The 21,932-nt window shown below is 40.9% G+C and overlaps 1 protein-coding gene across 10 annotated transcripts in view; it reads right to left on the reverse strand.

Moving 5' to 3' along the window:
- The window catches only part of TTC7B (tetratricopeptide repeat domain 7B), a 149,804-nt gene that overhangs the window by 120,457 nt on the left and 7,415 nt on the right, over positions 1-21,932 (reverse strand). For 6 of the 10 annotated variants that reach the window (XM_072986562.2, XM_072986570.2, XM_072986563.2 and 3 more), the window contains exons 2-3: positions 13,542-13,696; positions 9,007-9,175 (exon numbers count right to left, since the gene is read on the reverse strand). In XM_072986562.2, coding sequence (XP_072842663.1) covers positions 9,007-9,175; positions 13,542-13,696 — 324 coding nt within the window. Of the gene's footprint in view, positions 1-9,006; positions 9,176-10,840; positions 10,901-13,541; positions 13,697-21,932 lie in introns of those variants that run through there. The other 4 variants (XM_078383727.1, XM_078383726.1, XM_072986567.2 and 1 more) reach the window with 2 other exon arrangements.

Here is a 21,932-nt window from a genome sequence, read left to right on the forward strand (position 1 = left end):
CAGCAAAGGACAGAAGGGACCCCCTCACCACTGCATGAGTATACCGGATACCTTGCAGTTGTGGCCAGGTATATATTGGAACCACAAAATGAAGCATCCACACCAGAATCAAAGAACATGAGAGACACTGCAGACTAAAACAACCAGAAAAATCTGCAGTAGCTGAACATGCCCTAAAACGAACTGGACATGAAATTCTATTTCAAAATACTGAAATACTGGACAACACCAGCAATCATTACATCAGACTGCACAGGGAAGCCATTGAAATCCACAAGCACCAGCAGAACTTCAACAAAAAAGAGGAAAGTGTGAAGCTCAACAAAACCTGGCTCCCAGCTCTCAAAAATGCAGCATGCAAAAGGTCAACGAACTCTACCCAGCCACAAGGACAGGGGATCACTACACACAAAAGACCAGTTAATGACACCCATCAACCACAGTGACAGATAATCTCTTCTCCTTAGCACAACAATACATCCACAACAATACACACTAATCACCCATCTACAGAAAAAGACAAAAGCCTATCTCACAGCCATAAATACTGCACTCCCAAGCCAACTACACCAGAGCACAGGTTGCTGTCCTCTGAAGATGCCGGCCACAGAGACTGGTGAAACGTTAGGAAGAACAACCTTCAGAACAAGGCCAAAGAGCCCGAAAAACCCACAACAACCATTAGATCCTAGCCATGAAAGCCTTCACGAATACAAATCCTCTTGTGTTGTATCTATACCATAAATGTTATTTTTTTCTTTAATTCAGCCATAGTAAGCAGCTAATTTCCTTTATTTTTTAAAAAAAATCTTCACATTTCATTGTAGGGAAAAATTAAGGAGGATTGCAGAGTTCCAATGAACTCCTGGACAAAAAAAATCCCAGGGATTAAATCTCTAATTTCAAGATGGCTTTTGACATGAGCAAGAGTTTACACTCTCATTATTGCAAATATCCAACCCTGATTTCTTATTTCTAATGGTTTATTTGTACACAGAAGGAACTATTAGGCTACTAGAAGAGTAGACTCCTTCCCATTATTGGCTATGCGTTCTGCGCATCATTTGGTTTTCACCTTGACTTTTCTTGTGGACAATGTGAGCTCCACTGCATCCCAGCAACCTACATTTTTTTTAAAAAAAGAATCTTTGTGTTATTTTAAACATGCCTTATCTTGAAATACAATTATACGTTAATTTCCAGCTAGGACTTTAGAGGATCCAACTGCAGCCTGGTACTGTGAAACAAATGGTTAGTGGATATAAGACAGAAATTTTCAGTTTGTATTAATCTAACATTTAAAAAGGTTGGAAAAGAGAGATTGCTCTACCTATAGCCATGGTTCTTCGAGTGGTACTCTGTGAATCCACATGAATGGGTTAAAATGCACCTGTGCAGGCCTCTTCGGAATCTTCTATCTACAGCTTAAACAACTGACAAATAGAACGTTTCTCCATGGTGTGCATGCTCCGCCTGCCCGTGATACCTCAGTTCCAAACGTCTGACGCTGTCATAGCTCTGATAATTACAAAGCTCTAGACAACCTGTGACGGAGAGGGGGAGGTTGGGCGGGACATGTGGATTCACAGAGTACCACTTGAAGAACCATGGTTACAGGTAAGTAACCTCTCTTTCTTCTTCATGGTCTATGTGAATGCACACGAATGGGTGACTAGCAAGCTCACTTGCTAGAAGGAGGGCCATCACGCTAAAACTGAAGTCAGCACAGCCCTTCCAAAACTTGCTTCCTTTTTCGCTCCGACATCTTGCCTGTAATGTGTCACAAAGGTCGATGGTGTAGAGCAAGTAGCAGATTGACAAATGTCAGAGACTTCAATGCCACACAACCAGGCAGTAGAGATAGCCACTGCTCTAGTGGAATGTGCCTTCAATACATCTGGTGGAGCCTTGCCAGCCAGCTCATAGGCTAAAGCAATGGCAGAAACCACCCATCTGGAAACTGTCTGAGAAGAGACCACATAACCTTTCCTTGGACCGTGGAAGCAAACAAACAGTCTAGGGCAGTGGTTCTTTACCTTTGCTACTCGGATGTTTTTGAACTGCAACTCCCAGAAACCCCAGCCAGCACAGTTAGTGGTGAAGGCTTCTGGGAGTTGCAGTCCAAAACTCCTGAGTAACCCAAGGTTAAGAACCAGTGGTCTAGGAGAGTTGCCAAAGTCCATAGTTCTAGAAATGTAAAAGGCCAAAGCACTACGAACATCAAGGGAACTCAGAATGCACTCAACATCAGAAGAGGGATTAGGAAACAACGTTGGTAGAATCAGAGGTTGATTAACGTGGAAACTCAAAATCACCTGAGGGAGAAAGGACACATCAGGATATATGATGACCCTGTCCGGGTGAAATTGTATATATGGGGCATCAGACCGTAGGGCAGCCAACTCACTTGCTCTCCGTGCAGACATAACAGCCACAAGAAACAAAGTTGTAATTGAAAGAAGTTTTAGAGGAACAGAAGGCATAGGTTCGAATGGCAGGCGCACAAGAGCCCGCGAAACAGTCTGAAGAGACCACTGAGAGATTGGAGGCCATACAGGTGGACAAATGTTACGCAGACCCTGAACGAACCTCTTCACAGTCAGGTGCGAGAATAAGGAGGAAGCGCACAGTAAGAAACAGTAGCTGAAATCTAAACCTTCAGTGTAGAATGTGCCAGCCCTCAATCAAACAGATAACGTAGGAAAGCGAGAAGAGTATCTAACGAAGCTGGAATAGCCAAAAAACCTCTGGAAGCTGAATTGGTACGCTGACTCCATGAAGACAAAGCAGAGATATTTGTGATGACATTTGTGGATGGAAATATGAAAGTAAGCATCCTGTAAATCTGTCACCACAAACCAATCGCCCGGAGAAAGAAGCGGAATGACCGACTCTAAGGTGACCATTCGGAAACACCTTGGACGAAGATAAGTACTGAGGAGGCTGAGATCTAAGATTTGTCATTGTTACAGTAACGGTGATGTCATCTGCCCGTCATTGCTATGGTTGTGTGTCTTCTGCCAATGGCGTGACGGGAGGTGGGAGATAAGAGGGTGGAGCTAGGGTATTTAAGGGTGAGTGAATGAGATAGGGACAGATAGGGACAGATAGGGACTTGATAGGGTCTGGTTAGGGATTTAGGGAGTTAGGGCTTGTACATGTTGTGTAGTACTGTGCTATATATATATATTGAGTGAAGGTCTGAGAGAGTGTGTGTGGGGGTACTTTATTATTACTGTTTGCCTTTTATTTTAGTTGATAAAGTGATTTACCATTCCTTTTGATGTTATCAATAAACATAAGCTTTTATTTTGAAAATCATACTTTTGTCTAAAGAGTCTTATGAGGGAATGGTTGGTGGCAGCGTGAAATAAAGTGAGTGTGAGTGTGACGTGGCAGCTCCTTTGTGACGTGTGAGGAGGCTGTCACAGTCATAGTCCACCATCTTTCTTGGGAAATGTAAAACAGCAGGAACAGAAGTCGTCTAGAGCTTCTTGAGAAGAAATGCGTTGAATAGCATGCTTCTGGAGAAGAACAGAGACTTTGTTTTCTAGAGCCAGTGAGTAAGCTGTGATTTTGACGTGACCGATGGGAGGAAAGTCAGAGAACTCAAGAAGGTAACCAAAATGTATGATAGTGAACACCCAAGTGTCTTTGGTGATGATAGACCACTTGTCGAAGAAAGGGGCTAGCCAGGGAGGATGGGATAGGTCGACAGAAGAATTCAGATGAGGAGAGTTAAAGATATTTTTCTTTGCAAGATGACAGAAAAATTGGCGACGCTGAGTTCTGCGGCGGTGGTACAGAGCTGTCCCTTTCAGAAAGTGAGTCAGGCTCAGGAAGCTCCTTGAATGATTCCTCAAGTATCGGTGAAGGCAGGGAAACGTGAACTGGAGGGAGTTCCTTAGGTTGCATAGACTTAGAAGACTGTTTAGCCTTCTTATGCTTAACCACTTCCTTCTTTTTCTTGGGGTCTTTAACAGATGTCAACAACTTCTTCGATTTGGATGACTTCGAAGAAGGTCTCGAAGAAGGGGTAGTAGGAGCTGGCGAGGCAGCAGGTTCAGGCCAAGAAGTGGGAGGAGCAGGAGTTACGGTAGGTCCCATGGCTGCCAAGCTCGAGGGTGTTAACGGTTTCTCCCAAAGATATGAGCGGAGTCACTGTCAGCAGAGCTTAAGGGCGGATTTGGTTAACTTTTTACACTCCAGATAGGAGTGGGTCTAGTGTCTTTCCCCCAAATAAACAGCGGTTGTGGCCATCCTTGAAGGGTATCTTGTTGGCACATGATGTACAGTGTTTGAAAGGGCCTGAGGAGGCCATAAAATTTGGCGGGAACAGGTGGAAGGACAGGGGTAAAGGAAAAAAAGGATAGAACTCATGGGAAAACATTAACAATTGCAGTCTAGGATCAAAAAACCAAGAAGACAAGAGGCCAGAATTATCATGACAAAGTCCGTAATCCAAATCACAAATGGTAACCAGTCCAAAGGTCAGAAAAACCAGAAACAACAATGGTAGCCAATCCAAAATCCAAGAATCGTAAATCGAGACAGTCCAAGTCAAAATACTCCAGAAATCAGAAACGTAAAGAAACCAGACCAGAATCAAAACCAGAAGACTTAAAAGAACTGAAAACAGCTCTAGGCATTGTAAAAGAGTCCGACTGCAGCAGCGGCAAAAAGGAACTGAGGTATCACAGGCGGGCAGAGCATGCGCACCACAGGGAAACATTCTATTGGGCAGTTGTTTAAAGGTAAAGGTAAAGGTTCCCCTTGACAATTTTTGTCCAGTCGTGTCCGACTCTAGGGGGCGGCGCTCATCCCGCTCTTCAAGCCATAGAGCCAGTGTTTGTCCGAAGACAATCCTTCCGTGGTCACATGGCCAGTGTGATTTAGACACGGACACTGTTTACCTTCCCACCGAGTTGGTACCTATTTATCTACTCGCATTTGCATGCTTTCGAACCGCTAGGTTGGCGGGAGCTGGGACAAGCGACGGGCGCTCACTCCGTCGCGTGGATTCGAACTTACGACTGCTGGTCTTCTGACCCTGCAGCACAGGCTTCTGCGGTTTAGCCCACTTCAGCTATAGAATATTCTGAAGAGTCTTGCGCAGGCGCAGTTTAACTCATTAGTCTGAATTCACAGAGACCATGAAGAAAAATAAGTATTTTAATCTATCACAACAGCATTCAAACTGAATAAGTAATAAATTTGAAAGGAAAGGAACTGAATGAAACTATTCTGATGGTATTTGGATAAAAAAAATGAGTATAGCAACAAAGTAGAGATGGGGATATTCATATTCATAAACAAATATAAATATCCCTGTCCCAGCTGGACCTAATAAGGGTTCAGCCCTTGCGACTGTACCACCCCCTCACATGTCCTGGTGCCACAAAAGTCCTGTTTTTCTCACCAGTGGCACCAAGAGATCCACAATCACCTTGCTTGGCTGGCCACATAGCAGCCATTCAGGGAGATTCATCCTCCCACCCCCTGCCTGGAGTAGCCAGCCGAGGAAGGAAACAGTGGAGCCCCTGGCGCCATTAGTAGGAAGAGCTGGACCTTCACAGAGCTGGAACACACAAGTGGATGGTCTGGTCCTGGGGGCCAGACCCTCATTAGGTCCAGGTGGGACGGGGATATTCGTTTTCATTTACAAATATGAGTATCTCCATCTCTACATCAAAGTGAAGAGTCTTTTAAAACTACTAGAAAGATGGGCAAATGTACCAATATGGTATGACTCACACCTGGAAAGTGTGACTTTTTAACCTATGACTCCTTGAACCCTCCAACCAGTATAGCTACTAGCTATACCAGTTTGGGGATTCTAGAAATTGTAGTCTTTAAAATATAACTTCTCCAGGCTTGGTACAATTCCAACTCACAGATACAAGTACAGTGGGGTCTCGACTTATGAACTTAATTTGTATTGGAAGGTGGTTCATAGGTCGAAAAGTTCGTATGTCAAATCTGCATTTCCCACAGGAATGCATTGAAAACCATTTAATCCGTATCTGCTCTTTTCCATCCATAGAAACTAATGGGAAACTAATGGGAAGCTGCTATTCTGCCTTCTGTCACTAGAGAGGGATATTTTTTCTTTTTTTCTTAGGTCAAGAAAAGTTCAGGAAAGGAAGGGGGAGGCAGGGAACAGTTTTAAAAGCACTTTTGAAATCTTTTTTTTTCAATGAAGCCAATTTTAAAGCATGTTTTAAAACATGTTGTGCTGATTTTTTCAGCACAAAGACACACAGGCAGGCTTTTTAGGTGCTGAGCAAGCCTCCCCAAGCCTCTTCAGAGCCAGCCGATCAGCTGTTAGATGGGGAGAGGAGGGGGTAGGAGCAGAGAAAAGCACAAAATGGCTGCCAGGCTCCCTTCTTTATCTGTTTGCTGCTCTTTTTCCTGCAGGTCGGAGGCTACCAAGGCCTGGTAAGTGACTTTTATTTATTTTTAAGTTTCTGACCTTTTTCCCCCCTCCAGAAGCCTCTAAGGGGAGGGAGGGGACACTTTTTTCCTGTTCGTAACTCGAGTGAAGTTTGTATGTTGAACCGTTTGTAAGTCGAGACCCTACTGTAGAGATGACAAGCATAGCAGCAGCACATGGGAATCTCTTCCCAACTAGTATTTGCAAGGCAACAACAGATACTCATTTTCTGGCTTGAAATACAAGCACTTAGACAGGGCACAGGGGGCTCCTAGAAACACATAATTCAGCAAAATTCTCCACACGAACCAAGGAGTCAGGAGCAAATGCCCTTGTAACATCAAATCAGTGCCAAGCACTAAACTGTCATGACGTCTGCATTTCCACGCCCGGCAACCTACATCTGTTTTGCCCAGTTGTGTTAAGGTGATTGGCGTCAATGAGACTATGACCTATTTGAATGCATTTTGTTCCTTGCACGAAAGAGCAGATTTCCCCCTTCTAAGAATGTCTTTCTGCCAACATACAAACTTACAAGGGCTTTTGACCTGCGGTGGGGTATGATTATAAGGCAAAGTACGCTTCCACTCCCATTTATTTTTGTGACAGTTTAGTGTTTTTAGAGTACTTTTATAATACGTGCGTCTTTTGTTTTGTTTTTACACTGCCCACAGTAGCAATTTGCTAGATGGACGGTGTATAAATTTCTAAATTAAATAAATAAATAAATATTGTACAGATGATAGAAAATCATCTTGGTCAAAAAAGTACAATATTTATTCTTATGCTTAATTGCCAAACACAGTCAATAAGATTATAAAACATGGACTGGTATTATTTAACAGATACAAGTTTTAACTTAAACCTAAGTATCTATTAAATATTGGCACAATATGTACTTATGCTGTTCCCAATATTGTCGTTCTTTGTAGTTTTGTTGTTGTTGTTGTTCTATGGACTTACATCCTGCTCTTCGAGTGCTGGACCACTACTAATTTTATTATCAGCCTGTCCAATGAGAGTCATATATTTATACAGTACTGGACGAAGGCTATGTAGAATCTTTTCCCTCCTACCCTGCCAAAGAATAAAATTCCCTCCCTGCTACATGAGTAGCACTTCAACTAGAGTCTGCAGGGGACACAACTGTCAAAAGATTATTCATCCTCAGATTAATTTCAGAGGTTATTTAGAAGCACATGTCAATGCTGCCACTAAGTTTGCTCCTTCTAAAGTAAAACAAGCTGCATAGATGGCATTTGTTTACTCTTCCAGACAAACGAAACAATACCCAATGCTAGCAAAAGCACCCAAGCATACAAGACGCTATACCCCAATGGACATGAAAAGCAGTGTTCTCAAAATACTGGCTTAGCTTTGCTTGGTGCATGCAGACAGTGCTGAATTCATGCTGACACTGAATCAACACTGCCATCTATAGAAACTATATCAGCATTGCACAAGGACTGAAACCTCTCCTTATCTTTTACAACTATAACCAGAAATCTAGAAAGTAAACAAAGCTATTACTAAAAAAAGGCAGAAAATGTTTGAAATATTAAGATACATTAAAAATTGTGTCAGCTGAGGTTGACAACTTCCCTTACAGAATGCTTTTACAAAGCCCTGAAAATATGCAAGTGTCACTTATATTTCAATGGTTTATGCTGAAAATTCAGGCATATATCCCAAAATCGTAAGATTAAAATTGGATCAGACAATCTATTCCTGCAAGAAATCTACCCATGCCTATTTCTGGAACTAACTAATATAAGAAATAAGCACCAAATAAACCATCAGAAGTTAATAATAAAAAAACACTAATTTGCAATGATGTAATTGTGAATACTGTTCTTCCATAATGTACAAAGGCATATTAATCACTATCTTAAAAGTGACCTTTTCCCATGAATCATCAGAGCCCTGAAGTTACATAAGACTATGGCTCCTCTGTGGTAAGAAAAACATCACAAGTTCCAACTTTCCAGTTCAAGAAAAAAAAGATGATACCACGTGAATTTCTGGCTCCTCTATTACACTGTTCACTCAAGCAGAGGATGGTTAGAGCTGGCTTTACTGTCACAATGAAACATGATGCCTTTTGAGTGAACTGAATAGAGAAAATGAAGGTTGAAAAAGGCAGTGCAGTTTGTACACATACTATTCTAATTTCATAAAAATCTTTTATCTAATTTCTTGATAGTAATATGCTACCTCATACACTGCCAAAATATTAACAGAATTTAATATGACAAGGTTGCTTTCTGGTCAAATGCAAAATATATTGGCCAGTGCCCTATTCACAGTTTGCACTTGTATTACAGAAACGGTGTAAATTGCAATGGCAAAGTGCTACCCATTAATAAGGTGCTGGCTGCATTTCTGTCTGTGTACCCAACCGAACCACTGCATGTACTCTCTGAAAAGCCACCAGCAACTTATTAATGAGTTGCAATTTGCTGCCACAACTTATCCTATTTCCTTATGCAGGCATAAATTGCCAATAAAATTCTGTGGTTTTTTTTTCTAAAAAGGGAAGGGACAAATCACAAATATACTGAAAGCTATCTTACCTTTGGTAGAATATGCTTCAGCAATCATTCTCAGCCGATAAGGAGGGACAGCAACAAGCTGTAAGTCATCAGTGCCCACTCTTGCATATATATTAAGGGCTTCTTTGTAATCACCTTCTACATAATTTAGTTTGGCCATTACTAAGTTGGCTTCTTGTAAGAACTCTGGCTAGAAAAAAAAATGGAAATTGGAAGTATAATCCATGGTAAGAATATAATCAGCTTTCTTACATTGTTATTTTAGGCACACATGAAAAGCTTGCTGTTGAAATTTCTTTAAAAAACTCTTTTTGAATATAGTAAGAGTAGCACTGGCATATAGTTTTAAAAAAGAATTGTTGCAACTAGAAACAAAAAGCAGCTATGCAAATAAAATTCACTTTGTTTGCTTATATATATTGGCTGGAATTTTATCAGTATTCATGTAAGGTTTGTGCAGCTTTTTACAGCCAATTGCAGCTACTTATGGAGGTGTATTTATGTATTTCAGCTGTACAGCTGGTCACATGACCAGCTCCCTGGAACCTTGTCAATTACTACAATTAGCCACAAAAAGTTACTCCACCTTTATGAACACCAAAAAGATTTCTGGACATTTATATTTATTTATTTACAAATATATGTGTGCTTTCATTTAACTTATACTGCATATGTTTTACTTATTTTATCACAATCACAGAAATACTGAAGAATTTTGTAGCCATATAACAAAGATATAACTCTACAAAGTGGTACAATTATAATTACTGACTCCAACTTACAATGACATCCAATCGATTCTAACTTACAGTGACCGTTTCCAGGGTTTCCTAGGTAGAGAATACCCAGAAATGTTTTTTTTCACAGTCCCAGAATACCCCTTCTTCTGGGGGTATTCTGGGACTGTGCAGCTTGCCCAAGACTACACAGGCTAGCTCTTCTTGCACAGTGAGGAATCCAACTCCCAACCTATGGCTCCATAGTCAGATACCTAAACTATTGAGCTATCCAGCCAGCACAAAGTTGTCCAGGAGAAATAAAAATGTCAAGCTGGAAAGGGAGCATAAAACACAAAACTTTTCTTTCCAAAATGGCATTGGAATATATGGTGACTTCTTCAGCTCCAAGGCTTTCTGCATAAGATGGGAGTATCTCCATCTACAGTGGACCCTCGACTTACAGACGGCTCGACTTACAGACTTTTCGAGTTACAGACTTCTCTGGCTGCAAAATTTAGATTCGACTTGCAGCCGGAGAATCAACCTACAGACCAGAAAAAAACCAAAATGGAACAAAAATAGAATAAAAACTGCCAGTTGTGAGATTAATCAGTTTTCAATGCATTGTAGGTCAATGGAGATTCGACCTACAGACTTTTCGACTTACAGCCACCGTTACAATACGGATTAATTCCTTAAGTAGAGGGTCCACTGTATTTCAAGTTGGCCTCAGGTCTGGTTATAGGATACACACAAATTCGGATAATTTGTATCAGAACCTGCATGGGGAAACACCTTCCTGCTCAATCTGTTCGACCTCCCAAGGGCTTCCTGCTTGACCTCTCATCTATTGTGGTATCCTTTCACTCTTTCTCTCTGGGATGGGGCTTGTATCACATGGGCTCCCATCCTTCCTGGAAAGAAGATCACAGAAGGTAGTATTGGAGGACCCCTGGCTTGATAAGATCTTTAGGAAAGGCCCTTCTCTCAGTTCTATCATCTTCACAAACACAGCCAGCAACGATGCAAGTGTTGCGGAATGCTTCTTCCTTTTTAGGTAGGCTTTTAATAACTGAACTGGACAACTGAATTTTAATGTGGGGTGCTGTACCGGTTACCCAAACGACCCTACCTACCTCCACATATGAGCCTCTTCAGGTCTCTGGATCTTCCAGGGATACTTTCTATTCAACTGGCTTTACAGGCACATTTTGTGAAGACACAAGAGAGAGAGAAATTTTCCATTTTCCCCTTCTAGAGGAGTGCAGGTTAGTACCCTCCCTACTGTTCCTCCACTGGCAGGCAAAGTCATTTTTATTCAAACGGGCCTAAACCTGACTGAGAAAGACCCTTTTTACTGGTGAATGCTATTCTTGTTGTTGTTACTATCTTTAAATTATCTGAAAATTGAGTGAATTCACTGTTTTTTAATGCGACAACCTGGTTAATATTATTTTAATAGTGTAATGCATTATGGCTCTAGCTGTGTCTCTTTTTAAAATGTATGTTTCAGGCCACCTCGGATCCTGTAAGGAAGAAAGGCAGGTTATTAATGCATGAAAGGAAAGGAAAAGAAAAGGAAAGCTACTGCCACTAATTTTAGTGCAACCTCTAAGCAGCATATCTGTACAGCAAACAAATAAATACATAAATAATGCTACTATTAATTTTTTCTATTTCTAACAATCCCCTAAAGTAATAACACAATTATACGTAATTCAATAAATGTAACCAGTGTGTGAAGATACGTTTTCCATATGCAGATTGACTTTCGAAGAAAAGTCTTGCACATACAAGAAATATTACACACCTACATACTCCACTGGAGAGACAGGCACCTATTAAATGGCCAGAACAATCAGCTGAACAGCACCAAATGCTTCTTTAGAAGGACTGACCACAACAGCTGGAAGAAGAAAAAAGTGGCCATCTGCACTCATTATTTTTTGGCAGATTTCTTACCCAAGTGGTACCTCCACAAGTAAGATGGAGAAGGACAGTTGGCTTGCCTGTAAGTTATAACTGTAGTTCTTTGAGTAGTCATCTATGAAGTCACATATGGATCTTGAATAGAGATGGGCACGAACTGCCAGTTCCATGGTTCATTTCTTGGCCAAAGAGGTATTCAGCGCTTCCTAGTTCTGCCTCCTCCAGCAGCCGCCCACTCAGAGGCAGCGACCTGCCTTCCCTGTTCTGCCTCCTCCAGGTGCTGCCTCTGAGTGGGCACCTATTGGAGGAGGCGTGGCTAGGAAGCACCCAACACTTATTCAGCCTAGAAACATTGTAGCAGTAATGCTTATGTATTTATATCGTGTGCTGTATAGGCTTTTGATAGGCATTTAACACCATCATCATATTGCATGTCTTACGTACACGCTAACAGCTTTCCTTTAGCTAAAGGACCAGGTTAGAGCAGACTATGCTAATGTGTTCAGTAATACAGGGGTTATAAAATGGAAGCTTGGGTACTATCATTTTGACAGATGAGCAGTGTGTAAGGTTTGCGATAAATGCATCAAATTACAACTGCTAAACAGTGAATAGTTACTGTAAATTTGTTTAAAACAACTTAAAACTTTACGCATCTGAAAATATATACAGTGGTGCCTCACACAACGATGTAAATTGGTTCCAAAAAAATCAACGTTGTGTGAAACATCGTTCTGTGAAACACCATTTCCCATAGGAATGAATTGAAAACCGGTTAATCCGTTCCAATTGGAACAGATTGCCGTCTTTAAGTGAAAAAACCCATAGGAAACATCGTTGAGTGAAACAATGTCTCCTCCATTGGAATGTATTGAAGCCGACTCAATACATTTCAATGGCTTTGCGAAGTCCTTTTTCGCTCCTGTAAAAGTGCCTTACAGTGTTTGGAACAGGTTTTAAATGCTTGCAATCGTTAGCCCACCTCCTGAACCCTATGCAAACTTAATTTGATGTTGTTCTGAGTCGCCCTTAATTTTTAGTGATTTTTTAAATTTTCTCTCATTGGAATGTATTGAACTTTCCGTCCAATGCATTCCAATGAGAGAAAATTCAAAAAATCACCAAAAATTAAGGACGACTCAGAACAACACCAAATTAAGTTTGCATAGGGTTCAGGAGGTGGGCTAACGATTGCAAGCATTTAAAACCTGTTCCAAACATTGTAAGGCACTTTTAAATGAGCAAAAACGGCCATTGGAAAGGGCTCTTTGATCTCCGTTTTCCTGCTTTTGAAGCTCTTTCCGATGTCCGTTTTCGCTCATTTTTAAGTGTCTTACAATGTTTGGAACAGGTTTTAAATGCTTGCAATCGTTAGCCCACCTCCTGAACCCTATGCAAACTTAATTTGGTGTTGTTCTGAGTCGTCCTTAATTTTTGGTGATTTTTTGTTTTCCCTATTTAAATGCATTGAACTGTCCATTCAATTGATTTACATCGGGAAAATAAAAAAATCACCAAAATTAATGAAGACTCAGAACAAAACCAAATTAAGTTTGCACATGTTTCACAAGGTGCACTATGGAATCCAAGCATTTAAAACAGGTTTCAAACATTTTAAGACACTTTTAAATGAGCAAAAAGGGACATCGTTAAGTGAAATTCCCCCATAGAGAACATCGTTAAACGATGGGGGAAATTCCTCAAAAAAACCCATCGCTGTGTGAATTCATCGTTGTATGAAGCAATCGTTGTGCGAGGCACCACTGTATACTTTCATATATCTCAGACAAAGGGACAGACACTCCTACGTACATCCCAAATAACATAAATCTTTGCACATTTGGCATTTTTTTTCAAATTATAAGTATATCATTGATTTCCAGTTACTGCTCTAGGTGTAGCAAGTACCTTTAAATTTCCTCGATCAAGAGCTGCAGTGAGATGCTTCTTGACTTCAATCAACTTTGGCCGAGGACCACAGGGACTAGCACCTTGTTTTAAAGGGTTTTCCTTCAGAAAAATTTCTAGCTTGGATTCTCCAAGGAGCAACTCTCCCATATCATCTATTAAAAGAAACAAAATTATTAAGTAGATTGGTGGCTGGTAGCAGTAACACTCTTATAATATGGCACAAGAAGCCTACAGCATTAGAAGTTGAAATAAACTCTCATTAATGACATATCCAGCTTAAGCCCATCTGCCCTCCTTAGAAATCCACTTTGTTGTACACTAGACTGGATGGTATTCCCCTCCAGTTTAGGGACCAAGTGCATAATTTGGCATTCTTCTCGAACCAGATCTTTCTTGGGCATCCCAGATTGCAGCTGTGTCCAGATCAGCCTTCAACCAGCTTAGGTTAATCGCCCAACTTCGCCCCTACAGACGAGGACTCCCTCAGGACTTTGGTCATCTCCTGGATCAACTACTGCAATGCCCTCTATGTACGGCTCCTATCTTGAACCCAATCTGGAAACTTCAGCAGGGCCAAAATGCAGCAGTCAGACTGGTGATTGGTGAAGTAAATTTGACCACATCGCTCCAGTTCTGGCTCGCCTCCACTGCGTACCTGTGGCATTCCTGTTCAGGTTCAAGGTTTTGACACTCACATACAAAAGCCTCCATGGTTTGGGCCCATGTTACTTTTCAGAGCCCCTCTCCTTAATGTCATCTACCCAACCCAGAAGATGATCCCAGTAAAGGGTCCTCCGGGTGGCCACCCCGAGGGGCCCCCATAAATCCTCTACAAGAGGGAGGGCCTTCTTAGCAGTGGCTTCAAATTTATGGAACCAACTTCAAGAAGAGCTCCGCCTAGCCCCCTCCCTGTGGACTTTTAGGAAACAATTAAAGGCATTGCTTTTCAGGGAGGCTTTCCACACTGACTCCAGCTGATTATCTTCTCCCCTCTTTCTTTCCCCTCCTCTACTTCCCTCCCCTCTTTTCATCCATCTGCTCTGGGATTAGTTGGTACCATCTGTTTTTGTTTTTGTTTTGTTTTGTTTTTTTAGGGTTCTTGCTATTAGTTTTAATATCTCTGTTTTTATCTTTGTTTCGTGTTTTATGAGTTGCTGCTGTGACACTAATAGGAGCGGGATACAAATTGAATGAATAAACAAACAAATAAGCATATAGAAAACAAATAGTAGCTCACCATCCCTTCTGCAACATGAAAAATCAATTAATGAAGCACAGAGCATCTTTGCCTTCACCTTTCTCCATCACAACCACCCTCACTAGAAGTGCCAAGCTACTAGATTGTGTGTATGTCTGCAGGTCCAGGGAATTGTCACCCTTTTCACTATTTGTACCCTTCCCCCCCCCCCGAAAATAAGACCTAACCTGAAAATAAGACCTAGTATGATTTTTCAGGATGCTTGTAATATAAGCCCCACCCCAAAAATAAGCCCCGGTTAAGTGAAACCCCGCCCTCCACTATTGTGCAGCAACCAGAAGGAGATGACATGGTTGCATGTGAATAAATGTAGATTGTTGTTGTCGCAATCGCCTTTGAAGTCCCTATTTCTCTGGTCTTCACAAGGTTTTCGCCATTCCTTTCTCTTTGCTGCCACCAGATGTTAATATTTTAATATCAAGTCAATGCCAGGACACGTGTGATGCCAAAACGCAAACCATTTATTTAAGAGGGGAAATGATAATCAGTAAGGACTGGTAGAATAAATTAAAGGATGCAAATCACTTTCATTGAATCTATTCGAATACTTTTTCTGAACTCTTTTAACCCTCTGTTTCAATCTCCACGCTTTCAGTTCTCTAACTCACACTTCACTCCTTTCAAGCCACACACAGTCGCCCTCAAGACTCTCCCCACCGGTCTTTTTTTTCTTTCCCTCCTCCCCCTGGCTCCGCCTTCCATTCTCTCATTGGCTCCTGCGTCAATGTTCCGCAGTGACGGGCAGGTGAGGTCAGGGCTGTTCACTACAGTTGTACATAAAAAAAACACTATCCCCTGAAAATAAACCCTAATGCATTTTTTGGAGCAAAAATTAATATAAGACCCTGTCTTATTTTGGAGGGAACACGTTAGTACCTCTGCACCTATATATTCTATTCTCTCCACCTGCCCACATTAGAACAGTGTATTTTCTCAGCAGAAGGCAATAAAACATAACAGGGTTAAAGACCAGCAGTTTTGGTACCACATTTAAGCACATTTAACTAACTTTGTTTACAATTATTCAGGCTAATGCCGGTATCTGAATCTGCTTATATGCCTTCCCATTTGCATCCTTTCAATTATGTAGTGGACCTTCAGGCAGGGCCTGTCTTTCTTTTGTTATCTCTGTACAACAAGTATAAAATGTTAAGTGTTGTGGGATAAACAACACTAACTATATGTATGTTTAATTCAACAACTAACCTTACAGCAAATAATTTTCCCCCATGTCACTGCCTGCTGTGTCAGTAACATTATTGTCAGTATATCTAATCTAGAGGTAATAAGATCCTAGACGGAAAAAAAATCAGAATAATATTGATTTACACAGCACACAATCTTAGACAACTGTCTGTAACCACACACTGCTAGCAGACACTTTTAACGCTTCAACTGTCTACCAGAGGAATGTTTGCTTCATAAAATCTGTACAAGCTGAAAGATTTATGTCCATGCCTTCTCACCAGGAATCTGGAAGAAGCACATTCACTAAACTCCTGTCTGATTTGCAGGTAAACAAAGCCATAAATCCATATCTTGTTAAAGATGTATATTGCAGCCTTAAGACATCCATGTGAAGTACAATTAGAGGGCAACAGGATTTGCTGTTTGCATATTACAAGAACATGAAAGCAAGTTGTGCTCTGTTACATCTGTAAACATTGCTAGTCTTCTCTTCCTTCGGTCAAAGTATTAATGATTACATATAAAGCCCTAAACGGTTTGGGACCTCAATATTTGGCAGATCGCCTCCTCCCACCCAGATCTACCCGAGTCACCCGACATAGCCAGCAGGGACGGCTGAGGGGACTGATGCCGAGGGAGGCCCGGAAAGAGAAAACAAGAAACCGGGCTTTCTCGGCGGTTGCCCCTCGGCTGTGGAACACACTTCCCACTGAAATTCGGCTGGCACCCTCACTGGGTGAGTTCAAAAACCAACTAAAAACATGGTTATTCAGACAGGCCTTCCCCCCAGTCACCTAAGTTCTTTTTCCCCCCTTTTTTCTGGTTCTTAATGTTGCCATCTTGGATAGTATTAATTATAATAATTGCATTATGCTAGTTATTTTTCTACATTGTTTTAATGTGTTTTAATTTTTGTAAGCCGCCCCTCTAGACGTTGTCTAGAGGGGCGGGGTAAAAATAGAATAATAAATAAATAAATAAATAAATAAATAAATAAATAAATAAATAAATAAGGAGCAGTGAGCATTTCGAGTAACCATTTTGCTTAAGTATAAATTAAGATGGGGATATTCATATTCATAAATGAATACAAATATCCCCCTCTCAGCAGCAACTAATGCGGGTCTGGCCCCTGGAACCAGCCCGTCCACTCCTGCGTCCTGGCACCGCCAGTGGAAGTAGCTCCTCCATCTCCCTTCACGCATCCCAGTGCTGTCATTCCTCTCATCCCGCCATTTGTGGAACTAGCTCTTCCATCTCCCTTCTCGGCTGGCCACTCATCAGCCTTGCGGGGAGACTCGTCCTCCCACCCCTGCCTGGAGTGGCCAGCCGAGAAGGGAGATGGAAGAGCTAGTTCCACAAATGGCGGGATGAGAGGAATGACAGCACTGGGATGCGTGAGTGGATGGGCCAGTTCTGGGCGGCGGGGGTGGGGACGGACCTGCATTAGTTGCAGCTGGGACGGGGATATTCATATTTATTTACAAATACAAATATCCCCATCTCTAACATAAATTAAGATGTTTGAGCTAGCACATCTTGTTGGGGAGACTTGTGCAATGTTTGGCTCTAAGAATGACTGGGGGTGGGGGGAAATGAGGACAAATCTAACAGTAAATCATTCTGACATGCATGGCTCTAGTTGTGCAAACTAAAATATTGCAATGCAGCTGAATGCAATTTTAATCCAACAGCTGTTTCTTACTTGCAAAGCACCTTCAAGAGGAGGGAGATCTGCAGCTGACAAAGGCAGGAACATATGTTGTTTGACTCTCTCTCCCTTTTAATCAATTTTCTATGAAAGTGAGACATACATGCGCAAATTCCAGATCAGTGTTTTTATTTTTTTCAGGAGATGATTTTTTGTAGTGTGACCCAATGGCACTTTTGTAACAGGCTAAGATGATTTTTGAACCTAAGGGGGACAATTACATCCTACTCCACTGAGCCAGTCTGAAAGTACTATGCAAGGCAGAAGCATCCATTATTAAACCATCTATCATCATCATCATCCCAGAACATCACACTAGCTTTACAAAAGATTGTACTGTAAATGTTTAATCTAAACAGCAGACAAATTGAAAAGCCAATTCCATTTCGAGATAAAATTATTTGCCTTCATGATAATTCCAACAGTTTTGCTACTCCCCCCGCCCTCCCAAATCCTCACCTTTAGGCTCTACATACACACCTTCTGGAATCTTCACACAGTCTTTTATGTATTTTCAAAACTATCTCTAATTCAAGCCTGTTTTGCTCTTCAATTTTTGCTCAGAGAAGATAAAATAAGCTCCTGTAAATTGCTGATTCTTTCCCCACAAATACCAACATTTATTTTAAGAAAATGGAATATAATTTAAATGTAACATTTAGACTATTTTTCCACTTCGGGTTTTCCCCCCCCTTTTCAGACTCTCTAAGCACCCGGAGTATGGGGAATATTTAACTATTTATGCTGCTCGGGGAGGGTAACCATATTGTCCAGTACTCTCCAGACTGGAGTTGGCAAAGTGTGAAAAGCTGGCAGTTGCCATAGTTTTAGCTGTGGAGTATTTTCAAGAAGTTGGGCACGGTTTATGTGTGCTGGTATTGAGAAAATCCAGATTAGCTTCTGAGGCTTTAACAGAGCTGACACATTTGTGTAACATACTTGTATAACATAATGACTAATACCATGTTGAATACAGGATCGTTACTCATTCTGTTTGCTACTGCATGTTTCGATCCCATTACTGTAGTTTATGAGAATACTGCATGAAAACATGTTTTGTGTAGCACAGTATAGCTCTCTCCCACTGGAACCATTTGGGAACAGCAACCTATATAGTCTACTCTTGTGCAGCTCCATCTCCTTCCAGAATTATATTGACTCTGGTAACGAGCTTTGCCTCTACCAATACTCATATTCCCCAATATATGTATGAATTCATCTTTGCCTATTACTTTCCTCTTAATGTAACATTAATAGTTATGTTCGAAACATCTCTGTATCAATCATTTAACTGGAAATTAAACACTGTTTTCCAATTCCTAGCAATAATCAATCTTCCTACTCATATTCCATTCTCTCCATCTGCCCACATTAAAAGAATGTATTTTTTTAGCAGAAGGCAACACAGAGACCATCAATTTGCATAGCACATATTAACTAAGCACACTTAACCAACTTTATTTACAATTATTCAGGCAAACATTGGTATCTGAATCTGCTTATCTGCCTTTCCATCTGTAGACCTCTAGATTTCGCCTCCTTAGAGAAGGGCTTTTAGAATATTTACTTCTGACACAGAATTCCATCAACTTGTCAAGCCATTCCCTTCAGCTGGTAATGTTTTTAAAGAAAGAAAGCTGCATGGTGCTTCCTGGGAGTTTCAGTTCCTTAGGAGGCACCCTCTATAGAGCCTAATGAGCAAGTATCTCAGTATCTTCTGCAGTCAGGAGGGACCCCATTGGTGGGTCACATTCAGCAGGAATGGATGACCAATCAGTGGGGGGGGGCAAGGCCCTTCTCTGGGAAGGGAGACAGAATCTATAGACCTCTAGATTTGTTTCTGTGGGCTGCAACTCCCAGAACCTGCCTGGAGAATTCTGGGAGTTGTAGTCTAAAAACATGAAAGACCACACCCCCAGTTGTTATTCAATAAACTGTTCCTGCATAGTAATCAATAAAGTGAGGCACTAATCAGTCTATACCAAATAATAGATATTGGATGTGATCTTAGTTCAAAGGCAGACCTCAGATGATTCCTTACCATTTATAGTGTACACAAAGCTCAGAATACAAAGTCAAACTTACTGGGCTATTACACCCTACACAGATTGGCTCATCCTGAACTTAGATGCCCAGGGTTCATAGAATCATAGAATGAGAGTTGGAAGGGGCCTATGAAGCCATTGGGTCCAAACCCCTGCTCAATGCAAGAATCAGTAGTGGCCAGGAATAAATTTGCATAATTAAAACTCGTGCACCAGCTGCACCAGTTCCTTGAGATATCTAATTTGCCTACAGTGACACACATCTAAGTTACACCCCACCTGGATTACTGTAACACATTTTACATGGAGATGGCTTTGAACACAGCCCAGAAATTTCAGCAGGTTCAAAATGCAACAGCCAGCCTTCTGGCTGGAGCCACTTACAGGGAGTATATAACTCCCCTGCTACAACAACTGCATTGGCCACCAGTCCACATCCAGGCCCAATTCAAATAGGTCATAAGCAATGCTGGTTATGATCTATAAAGTTCTATATGGCTTGAGTCCAGAGTACCTGAAGAATTGTATCTCTCCATATAAGCCTTCCTGATCCTTAAGAACTTCTCTCAGTCTGACTGCCATCCCAAGTGCATTTGACAGGGACATGAGAGAAGGCTTACTATATGGCTGCTCCCATGTTGCAGAATGCTCTGCCTCAGGAGGTCAGCCTGGCTTTTTTCCTTTCACCAACAATTGAAAACCTGTTTCTTCAGGAAGACTTTTATTAACTGCAATTAAGTCCTAGGATGCACGGTTTTTAATCTTCTAGATGTGTTTTTAAAGTTTTGAATGCTTGTTACTTACTGTTCTATAATCAATTTATCTTTTATTCTTATTGTACAGCTCATTGTTTTTTAACTTTTAAATTCATCGTATTTTTAGTGTGACTTGTTTTAACATTGTGAGCCATCTTGGGAGAAAAGCAGCCTATAAATATAATAAATTAATAAATAATTGGCTTTTGCAGGGCATGCCACTCAAAAATGACAGAATTTCAATGAAGAAGTCACATTTTATTTACTGAAGAATACTTCTCATCAGATTGCAGATAAAGAGGAGTTTGGAGGAAAAACATTTCTCCGTATACCAAACAAGTTAAAAACTTTAAAATGTATCGAATGGCACAAAAACTCGTTGTCTAAAAGAAGTTTTTAAATATAAATATTTGCAGCACTGGAGAACCTATCTTTACAGTGCACAATACAGGTAGCTGCTTTCCGCTCCACATTAGCAGATCCCATCCCTCACTGTATTCTCATTCTGCTTCCAGAACAGCTTCATTTCCCTAGCACTGCACAGGTTGTAAACCCTATGAACAAAAAGGTACCTAACTAGAAAAGAGACAAAAATAGAGAACACTACTGTTCATTACAAGACAACTAAACAAACAATAGAAAAAAACAGGATACAGCTCATGATACAGCACAGACATACTAGCAGAGAGGAAGAGATAAGGAAATCCAGTTTTCTGCTAGGGAGAGGTCTCATTGGAAACAGAAATAACAAATTTGCAACAATGCTTCAGAGCACCGATATTATGGAATAACTATCTAAGTTCTAAAATACTTGAATATTGTTTAATCAGACACAGCCAAGAGGATGGGGGGAGGAAATCCACCATTTTACCATGTTAAGAAATAACATACAGGAGGACAAGCTATTTTTGAATTAGTTGCTAAGAGATCTGAATAACTGTTGCATAATACAAGAACACTATTTAGTAAAAGGAAACTGGAATCCTAAAGAATTGTTACATGACCTGCAAACACAGGAAAAGGCTTCCTAATGTTGGTGTCTAGTTAATAAGAACTATTCAGTAAGATATACGTTAATGTTCGTATCCCCAGAAATAACTGAGAAAGTTGTTTTGCAATTTTACAAAATTCTCAAGAAATGTTTCCCCTTGCCATGATGGCAATTCTTAGGATTATCTCAAACCTACGTATATCTGCAGATATGGTGGGGTGGGACAAAAGAAGATTAATCGCACAACAAACTCTCTACATTTCTTACTGTTCATTCCAACAGCTAGAGCTGATGGAAGTTGCAGGTGAACAACATTGAAAGGAGTGCACTTTGCCAGACCCTTGTGGGATGAGAATATACTTTCTAGTAGTGTCTGGTGAGGTTAAATTGCTGATTAGCTGGGACTCTAGGGAGTATGATTGCCACTTCACATGCAACAA

This window comes from Pogona vitticeps, chromosome 1, assembly GCF_051106095.1.
Source record: "Pogona vitticeps strain Pit_001003342236 chromosome 1, PviZW2.1, whole genome shotgun sequence".
NCBI classification, from domain to species: domain Eukaryota; kingdom Metazoa; phylum Chordata; class Lepidosauria; order Squamata; family Agamidae; genus Pogona; species Pogona vitticeps.